Source organism: Pristis pectinata, chromosome 7, assembly GCF_009764475.1.
Source record: "Pristis pectinata isolate sPriPec2 chromosome 7, sPriPec2.1.pri, whole genome shotgun sequence".
Lineage (NCBI taxonomy): Eukaryota > Metazoa > Chordata > Chondrichthyes > Rhinopristiformes > Pristidae > Pristis > Pristis pectinata.
The window spans coordinates 87,691,728-87,715,301 of record NC_067411.1 but is presented as its reverse complement, the minus strand read 5'-3'; the positions used below and the strand labels follow the sequence as shown (position 1 = coordinate 87,715,301).

Sequence of the window (23,574 nt, the reverse complement as noted above, 5' to 3'; positions counted from 1 at the left end):
CCCTAATGGGCCCTACTTTTTCACTGGTTGTTCTTTTGACCTTAATATATTTATCTAATACCTCTGGATTTACTTTAATCTTGTTTGCCAGTGAATTCTTGTGACCCTTTGCCTTCCTAATTTCCTTTACAAGCAGCTCCCTATGCTTTTTATACTCTTGACAGGCCATCCCTGTCATTAGTTCCCTATCCATGTCAAATGCTTCCTATTTCCTCATTATCCAACCTCAATATCTCTCAACATTATGGTTCTCTACAGTTGTTACCCCTGACTTTTACCCTTACAGGAAAATGTTGTCTTTGAACTCTTGATAAACCACTGAGTTATCCTTGCTCTCTTTAAGCAAGAGACTAATATTCACCATCCAATCCTCTCCCCATATCTAAAGAGCACTTAATGAGTTTCGTCAGTGACCCCATGATTTCCTCCTGTGCTTCCAGTCCTGGTAACTTACCTATTTTAAGTTCAGCCAACTTTTCTGATACCTTCATGCTATCAGTTTTTAAAGGATCTTGTGTCTCAACTATCTACTCCCTGACTATTACTTTGGAAGCCCTTCTTCCCCGGAATAGATGGATTAATTGTACTTATATATTACCTTAGTACTGCCCTCAGCATGCATTCTTATTGGGTCTCACTCCAACATGTCATATCCTTTTCCTATTTATATGCTTATAGAATTATTTATATGCCAGTGCATCCGAAGTTCTTTGCTGCACCAGAAGTATCCTGTTTGTTGGTAGCTGGCAAGGTGTAACATCTGTGTCCAGCCAAGCAGTTTACTTAGCCCTGCACCCTTCAACACAGACTTTTCACTGCCCGATTCCATTTGTGTATCACAACTATTTCTCCTACTGGACCTGTGAGTGTGTGTGCCTGAGAAGTGCATGGTCTGTATGCATTCTGTGACAGTCCATGTGTGTGAAGTCCTCTAGTATTTGTCATCATCCAATTGCAGCACCTCATCTGTGACACTTGAAGAGCATGCAGGAGATTAAAGACATATTACATATTTCACTTCTGACCTTGGCATAAATAAGTTTTGTATATCATGTGGTGGGTGATACTGAATTCCATCATTGGATGTGTTTATGTCTCTTTTGTCTCAAAAGCCTATTTGCCCCCAACATTTGTTAACTTCCAGAGTCACCTCATCTCCAAGTGTCAAGCAGCTAGATAGTTGGATGACCACCTCCAGTTCTCTATATAGGAGGGGAAAGCAGAGCAGTGATAGAAGGACAAAAAAGGGGAGGTGGGGTTGGGCACAAGGTGGTGATAGGTAGGTGCAGGTAAGAGACAATGATAGTCAGGTGCAGGGGGAGGAGGGGAGAGCAGATCCACTGGGGAATGGGTCAAAGGTAAGGAGAGAAAGGAAAATAAGGGGGTAATTTTAAAAAAGGAGATAAGCTAGGATAGGGAAGAAGAGAAGAAGCATAGTGGGGGGGGGGGGGGTTACTTAAAGTGGGAGAATTCAATGTTCGTGCCATTAGGCTACAAGGTTCCAAGACGGAAAATGAGGTGCTGTTCCTCCAGTTTGTGCTTGGAATTCTCCTGGTAGTGGAGGAGGCCGAGGACTGACGTATCAGCGATAGTGTGTGTGGGGGGGGGGGGAAGAAGTTGAAGTGACTGGCAACAAGGAGATGCAGATCACAGTTACGGACAGAGCGCAGGTGTTCTGCAATACGGTCACTTAGTCTGTGCATTGGTGTTACCAATGCAGAGGTGGCCTCCTCTACATTGGTGAGTATTCGGTACTCTAAGTGTGGATCTGCTCTCCCTCCTCACCCCGCACCTGCCTATCACTATCTCTTACCTGCATCTACCTATCACCACCTTGTGCCCACCCTGCCTCCCCTCTTTTGTCCACCTATCACTGCTCTGCTTTTCCCTCCTATATATTGGGCTTCCCCTTTTCCTATCTTCAGTCCTGAAGAAGGGTCGTGACCCAAAACGGTGACTGCCTGCTTTTCTCCACGGATGCTGCCTGGCCTGCTGAGTTCCTCCAGCATCATTAGTGTTTTTCATGTAGATTCCAGCATCTGCAGTCCTTTGTTTCTCCAGTTCTCTTGTCTCCATGGTACTCTATGCTCTCCCCTACAATGAGGGGAATAGGAGGCCTGTAGCATGTACTGAATAGATGGCAAGTAATTGTTGAAATTAACTCTGTGTGTGTGTGTGTGTGTGTGTGTGTGTAAGTGAGAGAGAGAAGACTGCTTAATGATGAGGTTGAATGTCAGTGGTTGTTGGTCAAATGGTGGTGTGCATCGGCAAATGGATTTACCTGCAATGTGAGTTAGTGTTATGACTGATGTACTGGAGGAAACTTAAGGGTGCAGAGTGAGTGCATTTGGAATAAAGCAGTATCATAGTAAATGTATCAATGTATTCTGCACTGAATCCACAAGCACAGAGTCTCATTCCCATGTGCCCTTTAAACTCACTGGGGCCTATTTCCCACACTCACTTTAAATTCATCTGGTTCATTGGAAAATTTATTGCACTACCGTATAACATTGAAAAGCTGAATTAAAAATTTGTTGATGTATTAATAGGAGTAATATCCAATAGTCCAGAAAATCTGCCAGTCTAACACCACTAAAGTCCCAAGGATGCCAAATTGCTGGAGTTTTACTGTGTTTTATTTTCATCTATTACCCTCTAATTTAATACCTATTAAGTCATCAATATTTTCTCATTTACTTCATCTAAACCACCTGGGAACTTTAATCTAGACTTCCCAAACACAAAAAGGTAATAAAAGGAATGCAGCTCTTTATAAAAATAGTGCGCATTACTATAGTATGACCAACATCTCCATCTTTTTTTTTGTAACTCATCAATATCTAACTCAAATAACTTCAGACAGTGACTTCATATGATGTGTGGGTTTGCAAGCTTGGCGGCTTACTGATCATTACCTTAGTCTGGTTTATATGTTGATTTTCTAGGGATTTTTTGAAGGAGCCAAACTTTGTTGCTGCAGTGCAACTTATTCACCAGTTTGACTTTTACACTTGTATGTGTACAGTTAAGCCTTCCCAAACAAAGGGCCTTGATACCAGCTGGGGCCACATTTCCTTTGATGCTGTACCCACCCACTGCTGTACCACATCTCCCATGCTGTTGGACTCCCCTCTGAATTGTTGGACTGTTTCTCTCACTCTGTCAGGCCATGTCCCAACTCCCACTGCCTGGTGAAGAAGACATATGGCATGTAGATACTCCGCAGGTAAGGGCATAAGTTTCAGGCTTAGTTTTGGAAGCTTTTCAAATCTTGTAATTTGCACGGTAAGTTTTTCCATCCCTGTGTGCTGTTTGCAAAATGGGAGCTCTCAGTTACGTTGGCAGAGACCAGATTGTGACAGGTGCATAGAAATTTTCAAGAATGTTTTTTTCTAAAATTGAAGTCCCCAAAGGAGGGTGGATGGAACAACAAATCCACCAGATTTTATAGTTACTACAAAAGTTATATGATAGCCATTGAGTAAGCTGTTTGTTATGCATGAAACATTGTTTTTCAGGTTAGGAAGTTGATCCTTTTGGACCCCAAGAAGCGTCTAACTACTTATCAGGCACTACAACATCCATGGGTAACAGGAAAAGCTGCAAATTTTGTGCATATGAACAATGCGCAAAAGAAACTTCAGGAATTCAATGCCCGCCGCAAACTAAAAGTAAGATTCAATAAATACTAAAAAATAAAATATACAGAATTTTAGTCATGTGTTATAAACTGTTAACTGCTGATGTTCTTCAAATTTTTTCATGAATGTGAACAAAATCTTTATTCATAATTCATGAATGCTTCTTTAAGGTTATAGTATCAAGAGATGCAGAAAATCTTAAATGCTAAAATTTTGCTGTACTTTTGCAATCACTTTTCAGAGTGTATTTTCAAATTAAATGTTCATAACTTCAAAATATTCCAGTGGATGGCTCCTTTGTCAGACATGGGACTGGTTTCTGATTGCATCACTGAGCTTGATGTGCTCTTTTAAAAAGATCTAAGTCAGTCTAACGAAGATGAATAGCATCTGATCCAATTACACAGTGTGCTGCACTTTTATTGGAAATGGGTGCTACTATGTTAAAACATGCTTTTGTGCACTATTTGCCCTCTACTTTCCAGTCGTATGCCTTTAATGCTCTGCGGTTCCCACGTCCCAATAAGAATTCCCCTTGAGAAACACATGCGGTGACTGTACTCTTGGATTCCAAATACACTCAACTTCCCAATTTTAACAGTTAGGCAGCTGCTTCACACTACCTTTCCAACACTTTGACCTGGAATCCCATAAGTAATGTCCTCATGAGGTAACCTAATGTTAGATTTATCCAGTTATTTCAAACTGGGTATTGAAAACAATACTAAGATTCCTGAATTATGTAATATTCTGCACCCAGATTCTGTCGTGTAAAAGTGATTCACTTCCACCTGGCCAGTACTCACTTTGTCAAATGATATCAGGGATGGCTAAATCTGCAACAACTGATTGTTTAGAGTATACATAAAATAAGTGAGGTTTATGCAACAATGCAAGTTGCACACTGCAATGGTGCACAAATAATTAACCCTCAAAGGAGGTTTTTGAAGTTGAGAAGAAGGATAGTCAGATGAGTTTAGAGAATTTAGATATTCAACATGAAACTAAATTGGGGTTAGTTGCAAAGGTAGTTGGGTTGAAAGGGTGGGTAATGTGTGCTGGAGAAGATGAGGATATGATAACGAATTTTGAATAAAGAACATTGCTAATGAAATAATAATGGAAGATGATGAGGAAATGAGTGATAGAGGAACATCACATAAAGCACATGGCAGGATTTATGTTTTGTTGAGGTGTTAAGGGAAAGCAGTTAATCCTGCTGAAGTGACTCTGCTTATGAAAAAGTTCACTTTTTAAATTCTCAGTATGTGGGAGTGGATGTCAAGCCCAACATTTATTGCATTCCTGTGTACCTGTTGCATTTGACTTCTTAGTAGTCAATGGCACTGATCCAGGAGGTGCTGCCAAAGATGCCTTTGCACCTATAAATCATTTATTCTGCAGTTACTGTATACCAGTCATGAAGGGAGTGAATGGTCAAATCAATGGAAGGGGATAACAGGAATTTAGGATAGGTTTCAAAAGTGTGTTTCTGTCCTTTCCATTTCCCTTTCATGCAGACAAATATTTGAGCTGTGTCTAGCTTCTGTTGGTCCTACTCAGGGCTTCAGGAAAACCTCAAAACTCTCAAAAATGAAAGTAATCCATTCCTCAGGAACATTTAAACAAAGTTCATGTTTTTGTGAGTCCATCCGTCATGACTCTGGAAATGCCCCTATCCATGCAGCTTTGGATTGAGCTGGTGTTCAGGATTTCTGTTCTGCCGTAGCAAAGCCAGGAACCAGAATTGAAGACCCTGAAAATTGTAAGAGGCTTAAAGTAGATATTCAAAACCTAGAAAATATGAGTAAGCTAGAAAAGGAGACACATTTTCTACCAAGGAGTAAATTCAGAGTTACCATCTCAGTTTGATGATCATTCATCAGATCATTATGATGAACAGTTATCTATGTGAAAATTAAACTCAGTTTAGACCATAAGACATAGGAGCAGATTTAGGCTATTCAGCCCATTGAATTCCTCCCTCTCCAGATGCTGCCTGGCCTGATGAATGGTTCCAGAATTTTCTGCTTTTATGATATTAAAATTCTCTGGGGCATGTCACTGAGCTTCCTCAGATGGGATAGGCTGAACAGCCATACATGGTGGTCAAATTGTGTACCCATGATATAGGTAGAAAGAAAGAAAAAATTCTGAAGTTGGAATATAGGGAGCAAGAGATGAGGTTAAAAAGCAGTACCAAAAAAGTTGTGATCTCCAGATTTTTACCAACACTACATACCAGTGAGTTAAAATATAGAATAGTACAAATGAATGCACAACTGAAAAGATGGTACAGGATGAATAGTTTTAGATTCCTTGAGCACTGGGTACAGTTCTTGGAGTGGTCAGACCAGAATGGGTTATTCCTCAACAGGATCAGGACCAATATTTTTGAAAGAGGGTTTGAATGTTGACAAAAGTGTCAACTGAACCTTCCTGGTTACAGGATTTTCAGAGAGGCAGAGAAAAAAGGGGCTGTCCAAGTTGACCAAGGAAACACCTATGGCTCTGAGTAGGGGAGATGTGCTAGAAAGATCAACAAGTGAGGCTATCAGGGTTGAACGGAGGACAAAAGAGAATCATTGTTAGATGTATTCAGGAGACTTCCAGAAAGTCAAAGGGAGGCAGAAACTTGTCTAAAAACTTAATCTTCTGAGAAGTGCAAAAGTAACAAGCCTGTAATGGTAGGGAGTTTTAACAACCCTAACGTTATTGAGACAGTATCAGAACAAAGGGTATAGAAAGTAAAGAATTCTTGAAATGTTTTCAAGAGAAAATTTTTGATCAGTATGTAGCAAGTCCAAAAGAGAAATAATTAACAGGAGGAGGTGAATTTGCCGTCTAAGCCTAGTCCACCATTCAGTAAGCCATTCATGGCTGATTCAGCCTAGACTTCAATACCACCTTTCTGCTCTTTTGCTTTTAACCCTTGTTTCCCTTGTAGTTCAAATATCTGTCATCTCCAACTTGAATATATTCGGTGACTCCACCTCCACAACTCTCTGGATAGAGAATTACAAAGGTTCACAACACAAGAAAAAAAATCCTTCTCATCCCCCCCTTAAATGGGTGAGTGTTTATTCTGAAACTGTATCCCTTGCTTCTAGGTACCCCCACTGGGAGAAATATCCTCTCAACATCCACCCTGTCAATCCCCCTCAGGATCTGTTAAGTTTCTATAATCTGTCATTCTTCTAAACAACAGTAGGTACAGACCTAGACTGCTCAACCCTTCAGATATTATTCCCTTCAATCCAGAAATCAACATAGGGAATCTCTGTGCACTGTCTCCAAAGCAAATATATCATTCCATAAATATGAAAACTAAAACCATATACAATGTTCCTGGCTGTCTTGCCAGCACACTGTAAATTTGCATTAAAATCTTCCTATTTTTATACTCCATTCCCCTTTCAATAAAAGCCAACATTCCATTAGCCTTCCTATAACTTCTGTACCTCCATGGTAACTTTTTTGTTTCTTGTAGCAGGAGATCCAGATCTTTATCCTCAATATTCTGCAGTCTTACTCCATTTAAGTAATTATTTGCTTTTCTATTCTTCCTTCCAAAGTGGATAACCTCATTATTACTCCATCTGCTAACTTCTTACCCATTCACTTTATCTATATAGTTTGCATGCTCTTCATGTCCATCTCATAACTTACTAACCCTTCTATCTTTGTATCATCAGCAAATATGGTTCCAGTACAGTTGGTCCCCTCATCCACATTAATAGATTCTAAAGAGTTGATGCTCATGCACTGATCTGTATGGCATCTAGAAATTGCCAGTCTAGAAATAACCCATTTATTCCAAATGTGTTTTCTGTTAATTGACCAGTCTCCTATCCATGCTAATATATTACTCCAACCCCATGCACTCTGGTGCAGCAACCTTTCATATAACCCCATATACAATGGCTTCTGGAAATCCAGATCTATTGCATTTATTCACTCCCCTGTACCCAACCTGTTTGTTGCTTCCTCAAAGGACTATAACAGGTACGACAAACATGATTTCCTTTTCATAAATTCATGTTGAGACAGCTAGATTATCTTATGATTTTCTAAATGTCCCACTATTACCTCCTTGATGGGGGATTTTACCTTTTTCCCCAATGCAGATGTTAGGCCAACTCACCTATAGTTTTCTGCTTTCTATCTTCCTCATTTCTTGAATAGTGGCATTACATTTGCCGTTTTTCAACCTGCTTAAACATCTCCAGAATCCAAGGAATTTTGTTCAATTACAACCAACATCTACATATCTACAACCATTTTAAGATCCTAGGATGTAGCTTTCAGGTTTTAGAGACTTGCTGACTTTTAGTTCCATTTATTTGCCTAGTACTTTTTATTTAGTGATAATCATTGTTTTAAGTTCCTTCCAAGATATATTACTATTGATACTGGGATGACTTTAATATCCTCTACTATGAAGACCAATCCAAAATAATTATTTGGAATCTCTGCCATTTCTCTTTTTCTCATTATCAAATTCCCCATGTTTATCCTCCAAGGGATACACCTATAGAAGCTCCTGTCTGCTTTTGTATTATTTGCATTTGCTCTCATTTTCTTTTATCTCCTTTTTTTGTTTTACTCGTCCTTTGCTGCTTTCAAAAATATTCCCACTACTCTGGCCTACGACAAATCTTCAATAGTATTGTATGTCCTTACTTTCGGTTTGTTACCATCCTTGCCTTTCTTTCTCTTTGGATTAAACCGTTGCTGATATTAAGTATCTGCCACTGACCTACCGTCTTAGCATTTAGTTTGTTTTCTCATTCCACTTCAGCCACCTCTCAGCTTACACCAAAGTAATTGCCTTCTTTTAAGTTTATAACACAAATTTCAGACCCAGACTTTTCACCCTCAAACTGAATGTGAAATTCTACCGTGCCCTGATAACTCTTTCCTAGGAGATCCTTTGAAATTATTAAGTAATCATGTTTCATTAGACAATATAAGAGTGAGTAGTATTGGACTTGGTGTCAGGATATGAACCTGGGCTGATGGAAGAGAGGTAACATTTTGAAAGCAATGATTGTAATTTAGCATAGTTACTGAAACATACAAAAAACCTAGACAAGGAGTAAAAGTTCTAAATTTGGGAATGCCTAATTTGCCAGAAATGGTACAGCAAACGTGGAGTGGAAACAGCACCATTGCACAGCAGTTATTGCTATTGCCTCACAGCTCCAGAGGCTTGGGTTCAATGCTGTCCATGTGGAGTTTGCATTTGCTTCCTCAAAGTTTCCACCAGATGCTCTGGTTTCCTCCCTTTGGTTTCATACCAAAGACATGCTGGTAGGTTAATTGGCAACCAAAAATTACTCCTTGGTATAGATAAGTGACAAAAGAAACAAAGGAGATTTAAATGGAGACGCAAGAGATTCCGCAGAAGCTGGAATCTGGAGTATCACAGTGGCACTAGAGAAGGCTATGGATAGACATGTCAGTATGGGAATGGGAAGTGGAATTGTATTTATTGCGTCTGATGCGGCCTCCTCTACATCCGGTGAGACCCGACGCAGATTGGGTGACCACTTCATTGAGCACCTTTGCTCCATCCGCTGCAACAGCCAGGATCTCCCCGTGGCCAGCCACTTCAATTCCACTTCCTATTCCCACACTGATATATCTATCCAAGGCCCATCTAATTTGTTTGTATCAATATAATTTTCTGTTTGACTTTTTTTGTATTTTGAATCTATTAAGTAATACTCCCTTTACAATACTTGATTATGTAGTTAGCTCTGCGGTGAAATACAGTCACTTACCCACATAAGTGTAAACAAGTTAAGAAATTTGGCATGTGAGTATCTGAATGCAGAGAGCCATCAGCTGCAGTAGCTCGAACTTGCTGAGATTCTCTAGCACTTATGCTGTGAGATGTGCTCATGGGTTAGATTTGGTGCTGGATTTGTGACCCCATTAATTTCAGTGCAAGAAGGTTAATATGAGAAAGTGACTTTTTAATTAAAAATTGTTTAAAGTTAATTATTTTGAAAATATTTTTTAAAGTTCCAATTTTAAAAAAAAATTTTCACTGTTAACAGTTTTTGAATGCTTCAGATGTCAAAGATATAACAGCTGATTACACTGACAGGAAAGCTGTGTAGATGTTTTCTCAGCGACTTTGTGGGTATACTATTTTTTGCTTCATCCTTATGAACTGAAATGTGTTAAAGGGAGCATCTCTGGCAGGTCTTCACTCAACAAATTCTAGATCAGTAATTTCCTCCATGCTTTTGGCTATGCATTCAAAATGCATGTTAAGAGGATGATATAATTGCAAGTTAGAAATTTCCATTTGTTTCTCCTTAAGGAAGTGGGAATGAGTCCCTTTAATGTAAGTGGTTAATTTCCTTGAAATTTCAAATGTTCATGTCAATTATTTTATTGGAATAACTTCTACTACTTTTATGTCACCTCATGTTATATGTTCAAGATGCTCCTTTACAGTGGCAGAACAGAAATCATGTTTTTTTTGCACTCAACAGGCTGCAGTAAAAGCTGTAGTGGCATCTAGTCGCCTTGGAAGTACTAGTCACGCCAACATTCAAGATAGCAGCGCCGAACTCAATAACTCGTACTACCAGCAGGGTGAACCAGTACAAAGTGAAAACAACCAAGATGCACAAGAAAAAATGGAAGGTAATCAAAGTACTGCTGGTGACAACAGAAGTGATGTTATCGCTGGTGATGTCAGCACTAGTATAGTAAGTGATGTTATAGCAGTCACTGATGTTGTCAATGTTAGTAAAGTAGGCACAGTTGAAGTAACCGTTGATGAAATGTCAACTGATGGTAATGTTGCTGAAGTGTCAGTTGATGATGTTGGCACTGGAGAAGTCAACATTCATGATAGCAATCCTGGTGAATTCAGTGTTGGTGATGTTAATGTCAATAAGAGTGAATTCATCACAGCTGAAAGTACCAATGAAGTGAATGCTGGTGCTGTTAACACTGAAGTTAGTACATAAGTTGAACAAAGGCGTATCAGTCTATCATTTGTATTGGAAATGTTACAAGAACAGGAACATGCTAAACAAGGTGGCAACAGAAAGGATGATGGTAAAAATAAAGTTCATCACATGAAGTACATCATAAACAACATGAAACCCATCCCTTCTACACCAGTTATTTGAAATGTTTGCTGTGCACGGGAAGCTAATGATGTGGCTTAATTTTCATGTTGGTTTAATTGTGGCAGCATACTGATGTGCAAGTTGATAATCTTGAAAGTTCCACTGCATTTTCTTGCATGCGGGTTCTTCATTAAAACAGCAGCAGAATGCTGAATGGCTTGGACTGTGTAGAATGTTATTTAAAGTTCAAAGTGCAAGCTGGCTGTATTACACATGCTTTCAGCGATATTTCAGTCAATGTTAACTTTAAAGTTTCAGCTGAATTTATGTCTTTTTAGTCATTAACATTATAAACTTGAGTTGAATGAGCTCAATGTTTTTCAGATTTGGTTTTATGATGTTTTCTGTACTTTTATTAATAAGATTTAAAAGCCACACATTTGCCTTTTAGTTTAGATTCATAATTTTCCCTATTCATATCTGATTAGGTGATGCTTTTTCAAGTGCATCAGTCCATATCCTAAATCATTTCAGTTATAAGTTTAGCCATAACAAAAAACAGAAATTTTAATCTGGCCAATGCAGCTTTCTCATTGCTTTGAATATTGGTTCCAGTGGCTATAAATTATAATGAAATATAGCCCAGATCATTTGCAATGATGAACACAGCCTATACACAATGTGCAAAATGTGTTTTTATATTTATTTTGATAAATCTGGTATTTTTTTGCCTAAGTATAATTGTTAATAATTTTAAATGGTTTTAAAGTTTACCATTTCCTAATGTATTGCTCACTTTCACTGACAGAAACATTAATATTGATGAAATTTAAGTTGCAACTGGAAATATGTCATGAAAGTTCTTCTGCATATGATCTATGTACTGAAAGTCTTTATCAGTATTTTCAAATGGAACAATCCAGTGCACGTTATCTGGAACAATGTAATGAAATATTTTTAAAAATATGAGCATGTCATTAATGTAATAAATGCAGTTAACTGATCAGACTGTTTTTGCAACCTAATTCAAATCATGGAGTTTATTTGTATTCATTACTGATAATCACAAGGCTTCATTCAAGCACTAAAATAATAATTAAATATACTACAAAGTCAAACATTAAATGAACATTTACCTCATGAAAGTTCCAGACAGATCCCCCCAACTCTAAGTCATAATTTTGTTTTAAAGTGACTTGCAATAGCATTTACTTGCAGAACAATAGCATCCAAGAAATTCCAGACAAAAATGGGTAGGCAACTTGGTTTAATAGAATCATATTTTTTAAAAAGTATTGTGGATATATTAAATTCATTGGAAATAGTTGGAAAATTCATACCTACAATGTGAAGTGTTTTCAGTTTTACTTACTAACATTGGGAGAAGGGTGTCAGTGTACAAAAAGAGTTGGAAAATTATGACAGGATATGCAGGTATTTGTGATTTTGGAAGCTTCAATCTAGTTGAGAGGAAAAACGCAAGGCATGTTTTGAATGAAATGACAAGTTTCTAGTTCAACAGTGAGTCTTTAGGAAGACTGATAGCTGGAACTCTAAACTGTCCATCACTCTTTCAAGCAGTATTGGAACTGAATAACACAAACACCATCAATCGACCCTTGTTCCCTAAAGTCAAACCATTTTAAAGAAGTGCATACATCATCAGAAAGCAAGGTAAAGGATACGGGAGAGAGTTGATGCAACCCACTTCTCAAAGGGTGGCTTCTCTCACTTGTCCAAAAAAATTTACGTAATTTGGGAAGTTGCTGTAGTTTGTACAAGTTAAGGGAATATAGTATAACAGTAAGAGGTATCATTGCAGCTGTACAAGTCAAGGTTGTGACTCCACCTATGTTAATGCTAGTTTTCGTCTCTTTTTTAGGGATAAATATACTTGCTTTGCAGGCAATACAGAGAAGATTCACTAAAATGATGGAATTGAACTGTGCTCTTTGGAACTACAAGGGAGATGATCTTATTGTTCTTTGGGTGATTTAAGGGCTGATGCTATGATCTAGGGGGCATAGTCCAGTTTAAAGGGTCACATATTTAAGAATGAGATAAGGAAGAATTTTGCTTTTGAGGAATTTGAGTCTTTGGGCCCCCGTGAAACATAGATTCATCAAGTATGTTGTTGGATAATATGGGGAGCAGCCAAGAAAGTGGAGGCCAACAATCAGAACCATGTCATCTGATTGGATGTTGGAGAAAATTTATCAAATAGAGAGTTCTTTATTCAGCATCCATAGCAAGCAATAAACCACTCTAACCCCTGGGATAAAAACATGCCAGTATTCAACACTATAATAAGTTTATTCTGCCACTATGAATGCTAGGTAAAGACCTGCCGATCTAACAAAAGTTGTTTTCTTTTCAGAAAACCCCACAAGGCTTATTGTGTTCTAAGTTGCAAGAGTTTTTGTGCTTTTAAAGCCTGTATTAAAATATGCAGGAATCCATAGTTTGAGCATTGCTTGTAATTTCACTCTGCAGGTTATTTGGGTCTCCATATCCAGAAGTGTTAATTCATATAATGTACTGTAAAATCATAACTTTAAAACAGAAGTTATATATCCATTAAAGCTTCTCAACTTGGTCCCTTCACTTGAAGAAATGCAATAGTTAAAATGAAAATATTGAATACAAACTGATCTGTTCTCACCACTTCTGTGAAGTAAAAAATCTTCCAAGAACTAATGGCTTTTAATGTATCAAACAGACCTTTTACTAATACAATTCTTATTTAAAAATATTTTGTAGTTTAGGCCTCTACTGTTACTTCCAATAAATATTCTCGGCTGACCACAATCTGTTTTTTTGGAACAGACTGACCTCAGGTACACTTCTACAAGAAAGGACTGGTACTTCTACATTCTTCTTCCAATGAAACAGAACAAGACCACCTCAGGATATTTGGTTAACCGTTTACATTATCAGAATGTTAAAATACAAATGTCAGATGAGGTTTGAACTCAACCAGACATGCAGGTCATGAATGATTTCTCAACAGTGTTTTAGATTTTTATCCTGGTACAGACACTGTACCCATTTATGATAAGAGGTTATGAATTATGATTTATTAATGACCAATTCAATATTACTTTAGAATTACCAACACACACTTAAGTTGTAAATAAAAGCTTATTAATAATTTATGATGAAAAATTAACCTTGAGATCCTAGAAATTGGGCCACGTAGCACAAAACATTTCCAACTAGAAATGTACTGCCTGCCATATCATTTTACTCCTCGTTAGTGGAAGAAACCCACATTAGAAACATTAAAGCTCTCAATAATTTAATTAGATGCGTAGGATCAGTTTTCAGTTTCAGGAAGCACCATTGTACAGCACTGTACAACATGGTAGTAACTAGCACCAAGGTGGACACCATTTCCAGAATTATTTAAAGAGAAGCTGTGCTTACAGATCTGCTTCTAATTTATTATTTCAGGTTGCTAGTTAAGTTCTATATTTTATTTTGGAGTATATCACTGGAAAGTTTAGGATGCTCTTATACTGTCATTCTTAACCTCGGAGAACATTTAAGTTGTTTTCAAATTTAACTGGAGGCTTGAGAATGAAGGCAAACACCAAAACACCATCAAGCAGGAGCAGCTGCCAGAAGTGGAAGAAGAGGGAGGACACTGCATAGGAGACCATAATGACAGGGTGCACTTCACTCATGTTGCTTCCGAATACAGTAAATGCAAGTTCCTTTTCTTCACCAACGAGGCTGTCAATAAACTACATCATCTGCTGAAGCCATAATTTGAATCTCACATGAGGTATGGACTACATTTTCTTCTTTTAAAAGAAAGATACAAAAGCAAAGGCAGTTACTTTAAGGGCCACTGGTTAGCTACTCATCAACTTTGTACAAATTGCAAGCTGAGTTTTTCCAGCCACAGGAGTGCCTCTCATTGCTTGTTTTTTGTATCCACCTGCCTGAAACCTGGGAGGCAATGCTGCCTATACACCTGCATGAAATTATCAGATCAGTACAAAATCAAATGCCAGTTCATCAAACTGAGCTGACAGTTACATTAGATAAAACATGTACCACTATTTTCAAAAGCAGCGATGAAAACTTTAATAAGTTTATCCAAATAGAAAAATATTGTTGTCATTCTACAGTAAAGATATGCAGTTTTACTCCGTTTTAAAAATAAAAACAGAAAAAGTGCAATTGCACCTTTAAGGAAAGTAAAATTATTCTCCATTTGTCTTGCAACTGATTGATCTCAGTATCTAATAATGGAATTTGGCTGGTAGGAAAGTCATCATATTTAAACATTCCTTTTAAACTTTGCTGGCTTGGGTGAATAGAGGCAGCAAAACAAATAAAACATAGCGCAAGTAATTTGGAAATAAATTTGAAAATAAATATGAAATAAAGTTTAATTCACTTTTAGGCTGCTGGGTTGCATAAATAGGAAACACACACTGATTGACCCCTTACTTTTAAACAGTAACTCCTAACTGTAGATTCTCCCACAAGAGTGCACATTCTTTACTAGACACCCTATCAAAAACCTTCAGAATCTTGCATGTTTCAATAAAGATTCCTCTTGCTCTTCTAAACTCCAGTTTCTAAACTCAAGCCTAGCCTGACCAACCTTTCTCCATAGGACAACCCATCCAGTCCAGATGTTAGTCTAGTACACCTTCTCTGAACTGTTTCCAATACATTAAGGAAGAATGTTAAAGGACACCAATACTATACATTGTACCAAAGTTGTGGTTTCACTAATGCCCTATACAAGTGAATCATCGCATCCCTAATTTATTCAATGTCTCTGTAAATAGTATCACTCTGTTACCTTTCCCAATTTCTTACTAGGTAAGATATCTTTATTGGTCACATGTATATCGAAACACACAGTGAAATGAATCTCTTGCGTTGAGTGTTCCCGGGGCAGCCTGCTTCCAGCGCCAACATAGCATGCCCATAACTTCCTAACCCATACGTCTTTGGAATGTGGGAGGAAACCGGAGCACCCAGAGGAAACCCATGCAGACACAGGGAGAACGCACAAACTCCTTACAGGCAGCAGCCAGAATTGAGCCCAGGTCTCTGGTGCTGTAATAGCATTGCGCTAACTGCTACATTACCATGCCTACCTACACCTGTATACTAGCATTTTGTGGATTATGCATTATGTTACCCTCTGCATCTCATTACCTCTGCCTTCTCTCACTATTTAGATATTTTCTCTGCCAAAATGAACAATCTTACATTTTCCTATATTATATACCACTTGCCAGAGCTTTGCCTACTCAGCCTGCATACATTCTCTGCAGCTTTGTTTTGTCCTTTTGTTTTTACAAAGTACATCCACCAAAGCTGCTTTATCCACAGCAAATATTACTTTTTCAAAGAATACAATGAACACCAGATAAAGAAATTCACAGTAGGGAAGATAATTGTGGTTTACCACATAGATCAAGGGCATCATTCCTAAAAATCTCCAGACTGCACACGTGAAATATTTATCATTCTGTTTAGCAGTTCTGATATCCCAATTAATATGAGAATGCTCAAAAGCTGTGGCTGTAACTGAAAATGTACTTGCTGTATGCAGCATAGATGTTATTGCCAATTTAAGAAGTGCTACATTTTACAGTGCAATGAAGAAGAAAACTATGCTCTTCTCCATTGTTCAGAGATTTATTATTCAGATTATTTGTCCTTTGCAGAGATCATAATGGGATAGTAGTTACAAATTCAGAGATAAATTATGTGCTAGGTTTTAATATGCTTCACATCCCTCATCTCTGATTATTGAAATAATGTCAGCATGGATTATAGATAAGAATACATTGGTTACTTAAAAAAAAGCAGAATCGTAGTTGGGAATCATTAGCAGAAATGACCTATAACTGCAATATTTTGTGAAAAACCATAAAATGAAACAATGATTACTAAAATTTTCAACTATTTTTTCAGTTTCAGAATAAAAGCAGGGAGACATTTTTTTTCAAGAGATTGAATTGTGTTCATAAGATCCATAGCAACTTAGTGGCTTTCACTTATGCCAGCAATAGACAAGGAATCTTTGGCAGTGATCAAATCATTGGGAAAGGAACAATGGCCCAATACCATCTACAGACGGTGAGAAAATTGTTATATTCTTTCCATGGTGTTTTGCAGAATGTTACACTTCTTAAACCATCCTTAAACTTGAAAAACAGAAAAGTAGTTTGTTTCTTAATGATAGCATTGAACTGCACAAACTAAAGAAAATAAACATTTTTGGCAATGTGGCAAACATGGATTTGAAAACAAAAACTGATAATGCAAAAGCTAAACAAAAACAATCTGCTCAGGTATTACAGCAGAACAATGGGACCATTCAGCCCATCGAGTCTGCTCCATGATTCAATCATAACTGATTTATTTTTTCCCTCTCAACCCCATTCTCCTGCCTTCTCCCTGTAACCTTTGACACCCTTTACTAATAAAGAATTTATCTACCTCTGCTGTAAATATACCCAATGATTTGGCCTTCACAGCCACCTGTGGCAGTGAATTCCACAGATTCACCACTCTCTGGCTAAAGAAATTCCTCATCTTTGTTCTGAGGGGACATCCTTTTATTCTGGGCTGTGCCCTCTGGTCCTAGACTCTCCCACTACTGGAAACATCCTCTCCACGTCCACTCTATCCAGGCCTTTCACTATTCGGTAGGCTTCAATGAGATCCCCCCACTCATCCTTCTAAACTCCAGTGAGTACAGGCCCAGAGATATCAAACGCTCCTCATAATTTAACCCTTTCATTCCCAGGATCTTTCTTGTAAACAACCTCTGGACCCTCTCCAATACCAGCACATCTTTCCTTAGATATGGGGCCCAAAACTGCTCACCATAATCCAAATGTGGTCTGACCAATGCCTTATAAAGCCTCAGCATTATATCCTTGCTTTTATATTCTTGTCCTCTCGAAATAAATGCTAACATTGCATTTGCCTTCCTTACTACCAACTCGACCTGCAAGTTAACCTTTAGGGAATCCTGCACTAGGCCTCTCAAGTTCCTTTGCACCTCCGACTACTGAATTCTTTCCATTTAGAAAATAGTCTACACCTTTATTCCTTCCACCAAAGTGCATGACCGTACCCTTCCCTACACTGTATTCCATCTGCCACTTCTTTGCCCATTCTCCCACCCTGTCCAAGTCCTTCTACAGACTCTCCTTCCTCAGCACTACCTGCCCCTCCACCTATCTTTGTATCATCCGCAAACTTGGCCACAAAGCCATCAGTTCCATCATCCAGATAATTAACGTATAACATGAAAAGTAGCGGACCCAATACCTACCCCTGCGGAACACCACTAGTCACCAGCCGCCAACCAGAAAAGGCCCCCTTTATTCCCATTCTTTGCCTTCTGCCAGTCAGCCAATCTTCTAGCCATGCTAGTAGCTTTCCTGTAATACCATGGGCTCCTATTTTGTTTAGCAGCCTCATGCGCACCTTGTCAAAGGCCTTCTGAAAATCCAAGTAAACAACATCCACTAACACTCCTTTGTCTATCCTGCTTGTAACTTCCTCAAAAAATTCCAGCAGATCTGTCAGGCAAGATCTCCCCTTAAGGAAACCATGCTGACTTTGGCCTATTTTATCATGTGCTTCCAAGTACCCTGAAACCTCATCCTTAATAATGGACTCTAACATTTTACCAGCCATTGAAGTCAGGTTAACAGGTCTATAATTTCCTGTCTTTTGCCTCCCTCACTTGCAGCTGCCCCCCAAATCACTACACAAAAAGATGTATTTCACTGTGTGTTTCGATGTACATGTGACCAATAAAGAAATCTTATCTTAAAGAGTGGAGTGACATTTGTGATTTTCCAGTCCTCTGGAACCATTCCTGACCCTAGTGGTTCTTGAAATATCACTACTAATGCATCCACAATCTCTTCAGCTACCTCCTTCAGAACCCTGGGGTGTAGTCCATCCAGTCCAGGTGACTTACCCACCTTCAGACCTTCCAGTTTTCCCTCAGTAATAGTGACAACACTTATGTTGCTGGCGTCTTCCACAGAGAAGACTGACACAAAATACTTATTCAGTTCATCTGCCATTCCTTTGTTCCCCATCACTACTTCTCTAGCGTCATTTTCCAACAGTCCGATGTCCACTCTTGCCTCTCTTTTATATTATTGGCCAGTTTACCATCATTTCATCTTATCTCCCCTTATTGCTTTTTTAGTTTCCTTCTGTTGGTTTTTAAAAGCTTCCCTATCCCCTAGCTTCCTGCTGATTTTTGCAATATTGTATGCCCTCTCTTTTGCTTTTATGCTGTCTTTGACTTCCCATGTCAGCCACGGTTGCCTCATCCTCCTTTTAGAATGCTGCTGCTTCTTTGGGATGAAATGATCCTGTGTCTTCCAAATTACTCCCAGAAACTCCTGCCATTGCTGCTCTACTGTCATCCCTGCTGGGGTCCCCTTCCAACCAACGTTGGCCAGCTCCTCTCTCATGTCTCTGTGGTTACCTTTACTCAACTGTAATACCAATACATCGGATTTTAGCTTCTCCCTCTCAAGCTGCAGGCTGAATTCTATCATGTTATGATCACTGCCTCTAAAGGGTTCCTTTACCTTAAGCTCCCTAATCAAATCTGGTTCATTGCACAACACTAAATCCAGAATTGCCTTTTCCCTCCTGGGCTTGACCACAAGTTGCTCTAAAAAGCTGTCTTGTAGGGATTCTACAAATTCCTTATCTTGGGATCCAGTGCTAACCTGATTTTCCCAGTCAACCTGCATATTGAAGTCCCCCATGACCACCGTAACATTGCCTCTCTTACATGCCTTTTCTATCTCCTGTTGTAATTTGTACCCCACATCCTGGCTACTATTAGGAATCCTGTATGTAACTCCCATCAGGGTCTTTTTACCCTTGCAGTTTCTTAACTCTACCCACAAGGATTCTACATCTGATCCTATGTCACCTCTTGCTAAAGGCTTGATTTCATTTTTTTACCAACAGAGACACCCCACCCCTTCTGCCCACCTACCTGTCTTTTCGATCGGATGTGTATCCTTGGCTATTTAGCTCCCAGCTGTGATCTTCTTTCAGCCATGACTCTGTGATGCTCACAACATAGTACCTGCCAATTTCTAACTGCGCTATAAGTTCATCTACCTTGCTTTGTATACTGCATGTATTCACCACCCCTCTTCTCAAATTTGTCTCCATGTTGCACAAAGTTAAATTCTTATCTCTTTCTAAACTTTGTCTTCTCTCTTATTCTGGAGACTTCAGTAACCTCTCCTGCAGTCTCCTTCCCTTTTACTTTATCCATACTTTCCAATCTGTTGAACCAACCCCACTACTATTTGAACACCATTTTCTTGAGAAGTGGCTTAGCTTAGAGGTCAATCTCAAAACATTTTTAAATACAGTCACTGGAGTTAAAGCAGTGTGAAAAGTTGTAGAGATCTTTAATTTGGCATACTTTTTAAAGATTGGTTTAGATAAATGTTACATAGAAATTTCAAGTCTTATTTCAATACATAGCTGTACTACACATATCAGTATGACCAAACACAAAAAAAAAGGTCTTTTGACAAGGCAGGGCAGCTGTTGAGGGGAATTTGAAAGATCCTGTAAACATTGCTCAATTTGTATTCAGGCTCTGATGTCCAGTGAATAAAAGGACACATTGATAATGATGACAAGTTTTAACTGTCATTATTAAATATGGAATATAGTTGCCTAGAAATTAGATTTCATCCTCTTCTGTTACGCTAAATACATGCTGCATCCAGTGCCTGCATGTGATGTTGATGTCCATTCAGTCTTCCTGATAAAATTCTTGATATTGAGCAAAAAGTATTTTGAGTCAGTTCTTTAGTGGTTTGTAGACAGAACAATTTCACCACCCTGTCCATCTCCATCTGCAGTTCCTGTTGGGAGTTGCTTGAAACCTCACTGCTATGTCATTACCACACCAATCACAAGGAAGAATGTCTTTGTACTTAACCCCCATGGCAGCCACAGAATAACTGCATGAAATGCTGCCATGGAGAAGAGGATAAACATGAAGGAGGAGAATACTGATCTTTTAGATGTGCGGGCATCTCCTACAGGGGAGCCAGCTGCAATCAAGTTCCCACATCACTAAAGTATGGGTTGACCCAAGGGGGATAATTTCTCACTTCATGCATGTGCAGATAATAAATCCACATACATAACCAACACCAGCATTATTTTTTTTTAGGAGTACATGTCCCATTTTTGGATTTTGAGAAAGTGATCCTCTCAGCTCAGGGAGCTGAAGGGACAACTGTCACAGCCTAACAGAGTACTGAGGATGGCGGACTGGCAAAAGGAGGATTGGAATGACTGAGTCAGAATATGACAAAGGCAAAGATGGAAGTTTCACCAGGAAGTTGCCTGGGATGGAGTCCCACAATTATGAGGAGATACTGGAGATGGCAATGGGGTACAAGTACATGGTTCCCTGAAAGTGGCATTGCAGGTAGACAGGGTGGTGAAGGTGGCTTTTGGCATGCTGGCCTTCAGTCAGGGCACTGAGTATAGAGATTGGGATGTTATGTTGCAGTGGTAGAAGATGTTAGTGAGGCCACATGTGAAATATTGTGTTCAGTTTTGGTCACCCTGCTGTAGGAAAGTTGCCATTAAGCTGGAAAGAGTGCAGAGGAGATTTACAAGGATGTTGCCAGGACTGTGTTTATGGAGAGAGGTTGAGCAGGTTAGGACTTCTTTCATTGGAGGGTAGGAGAATGAGGGGTGATTTTATAGAGGTGTATAAAATTGAGGGGCATAGATAGGGTGAATGCGCATAGTCTTTTTCCCATGGTTAGGGAATCAAGAACTAGAGGGCATCGGTTTAAGGTGAGAGGGGAGAAATATAATTGGAACCCGAGTGTGGTCAGTATGTGGAATGAGCTGCCAGAGGAAGTGGTTGAGGCAGGTACATGGCTAGGAAAGGTTTGGAGAGATGTGGGCTAAACGTGGGCAAATGGAACTAGATCGGTCAGCATGGACCAGTTGGGCTGAAGGGACTGTTTCCATGCTGTATGACTCTACTATAAATGACAGACTGGCAAGAAGAACATTGGAATGCCTTTGTCTTCTGACTTAGTCAAGGATAGAAGTTTCAGCAGATGGGGGTAAGGAAGGTGTGCTAATATGTTGCTGTAAAGTAGATAATCCTTATTATGGAGAGAATATGAAGTTTGGAGAGGAGGATGAGAGGAAACATGATAGAGGTATACAAAATATTAAGAGGAATAGCTAGAGTAGACAGCCAGCACTTCTTTCCCAGGGCACCAATGCTCAATACAAGAGGGCATAGCTTTAAAGTAATGGGTGGGAAGTTCAAAGGAGATATCAGAGGAAGGTTTTTTTACCTAGAGAGTGGTTGGGGCATGGAATGCGCTGCCTGGGGCGGAGGTGGAGGCAGGTACATTGGTTAAATTCAAGAGATTGCTAGATAAGCATATGGAGGAATTTAAAATAGAGGGATATGTGGGGGGGAGGGGTTAGATTGGCTTAGGCGAGAGTTTAAAGGTTGGCACAACATTGTGGGCCGATGGGCCTGTATTGTGCTATACTTTCTATGATAAAGGTGTAGTCTCAGTATCAATTGGAATACAGAGGTTGAGTGCAAACTTTTTCTCAGGCTGATATAATAGCTGAGTAAGGGATGGATTTTCTAGTGATTATACAGAAATGTTGTAGGGAGCCAAAGAGAATTATTTCAGGTTTCACATTTTCTACCACAAACATTCAAACTCAGCCTAATCAGGATGTCAGATAAGCAGAGAAACAGCATGAAAGCAGTGAAGGAGATAGAGATGGATGTCATCAATGCAAGTACAAAAACTAGTCCTGTGCCTTCGGATAATATTGCAGAGAAAGTGTGTAGATGAGGACCAGAGAGGCCAGGATAATCCTTGGGGGTTCCAAATGTAACAGTGTGGGCAGGAGGAGAGTACTGTTGGAGATACTCTGTCCACAAGAGCAAAGTTAAATGTGGACACCACCAAACTGAGCAGCAAAGGAACAGGGCTGCTGGAGACTGGCATGGCCAACCATGTTAAAGGGTTTCTAAACAGAGAATTCTCACAAGGAATACACACCACAAATAGTTTAAAGAAGAAATATCACTTTTGCCTTGCATTGGGACTATTTTAGCATTCTTTGGGGGGGGGGGGTGGCTGATTGAAAGGGTTCAAATTGTGTTGCGAGAAAGATGAACAGAAATGGAAGTTGATAACATATTGAAGGTTGCAGGAATCAAAAAGTCATTTGGGCTTTTGGCGGAAGGGTGTTTGGGGATAGGGGAGATGATGGCTTACTTGATAGGGAAGGGCAAGTACTTGAGAAAAGTCAGTAAGAATTCACATGATAGAAAACACACAAAGGACTTTGTGGATAGTCCCCAGGATTAAACTATGTTGCAGTTCAGAAATCCAATAAAATACCTCATGCAACGTGTCCCACTTAGAGTTTTCAAAAGAGTTATCCTATTTTATCAAATCATTAGCCAATAAAATTTAACCCTACATATATAAAGCTATGACAAATCACATGCATGAAGGACCTGGAGTCAATTCACCATCCTACACAAACCAGTTATGAACCATGTTTACAGATTGGGTTTTAGATTAAATTCCATTGGGCAGCACACAAAACATTACACTGCACAGAAGAGTTTCTAAGCCATCGTGCTTAGATTGATAATTGATAAATCCTGAGAATGTGATCAACAATTTCTGCTTGTAGCAGTAATTTATAGAGAACCTATGTTAAATATATATTTTTTAAAAAAAGCATCTTGTCAACATGCATTA

At 39.0% G+C, this 23,574-nt stretch overlaps 1 protein-coding gene across 1 annotated transcript in view; it reads left to right on the top strand.

Annotated features, from left to right (window-relative positions):
* Positions 1-11,744, top strand: part of LOC127572348 (calcium/calmodulin-dependent protein kinase type IV-like) — a 92,000-nt gene extending 80,256 nt beyond the window's left edge. Inside the window, exons 10-11 of the mRNA XM_052019500.1 lie at positions 3,522-3,674; positions 10,154-11,744. Of these exons, the coding sequence (XP_051875460.1) occupies positions 3,522-3,674; positions 10,154-10,636 (636 nt within the window). The 3' untranslated portion in view covers positions 10,637-11,744. The remainder of the gene's footprint in view (positions 1-3,521; positions 3,675-10,153) is intronic.
* Positions 11,745-23,574: the final 11,830 nt, after the last annotated feature.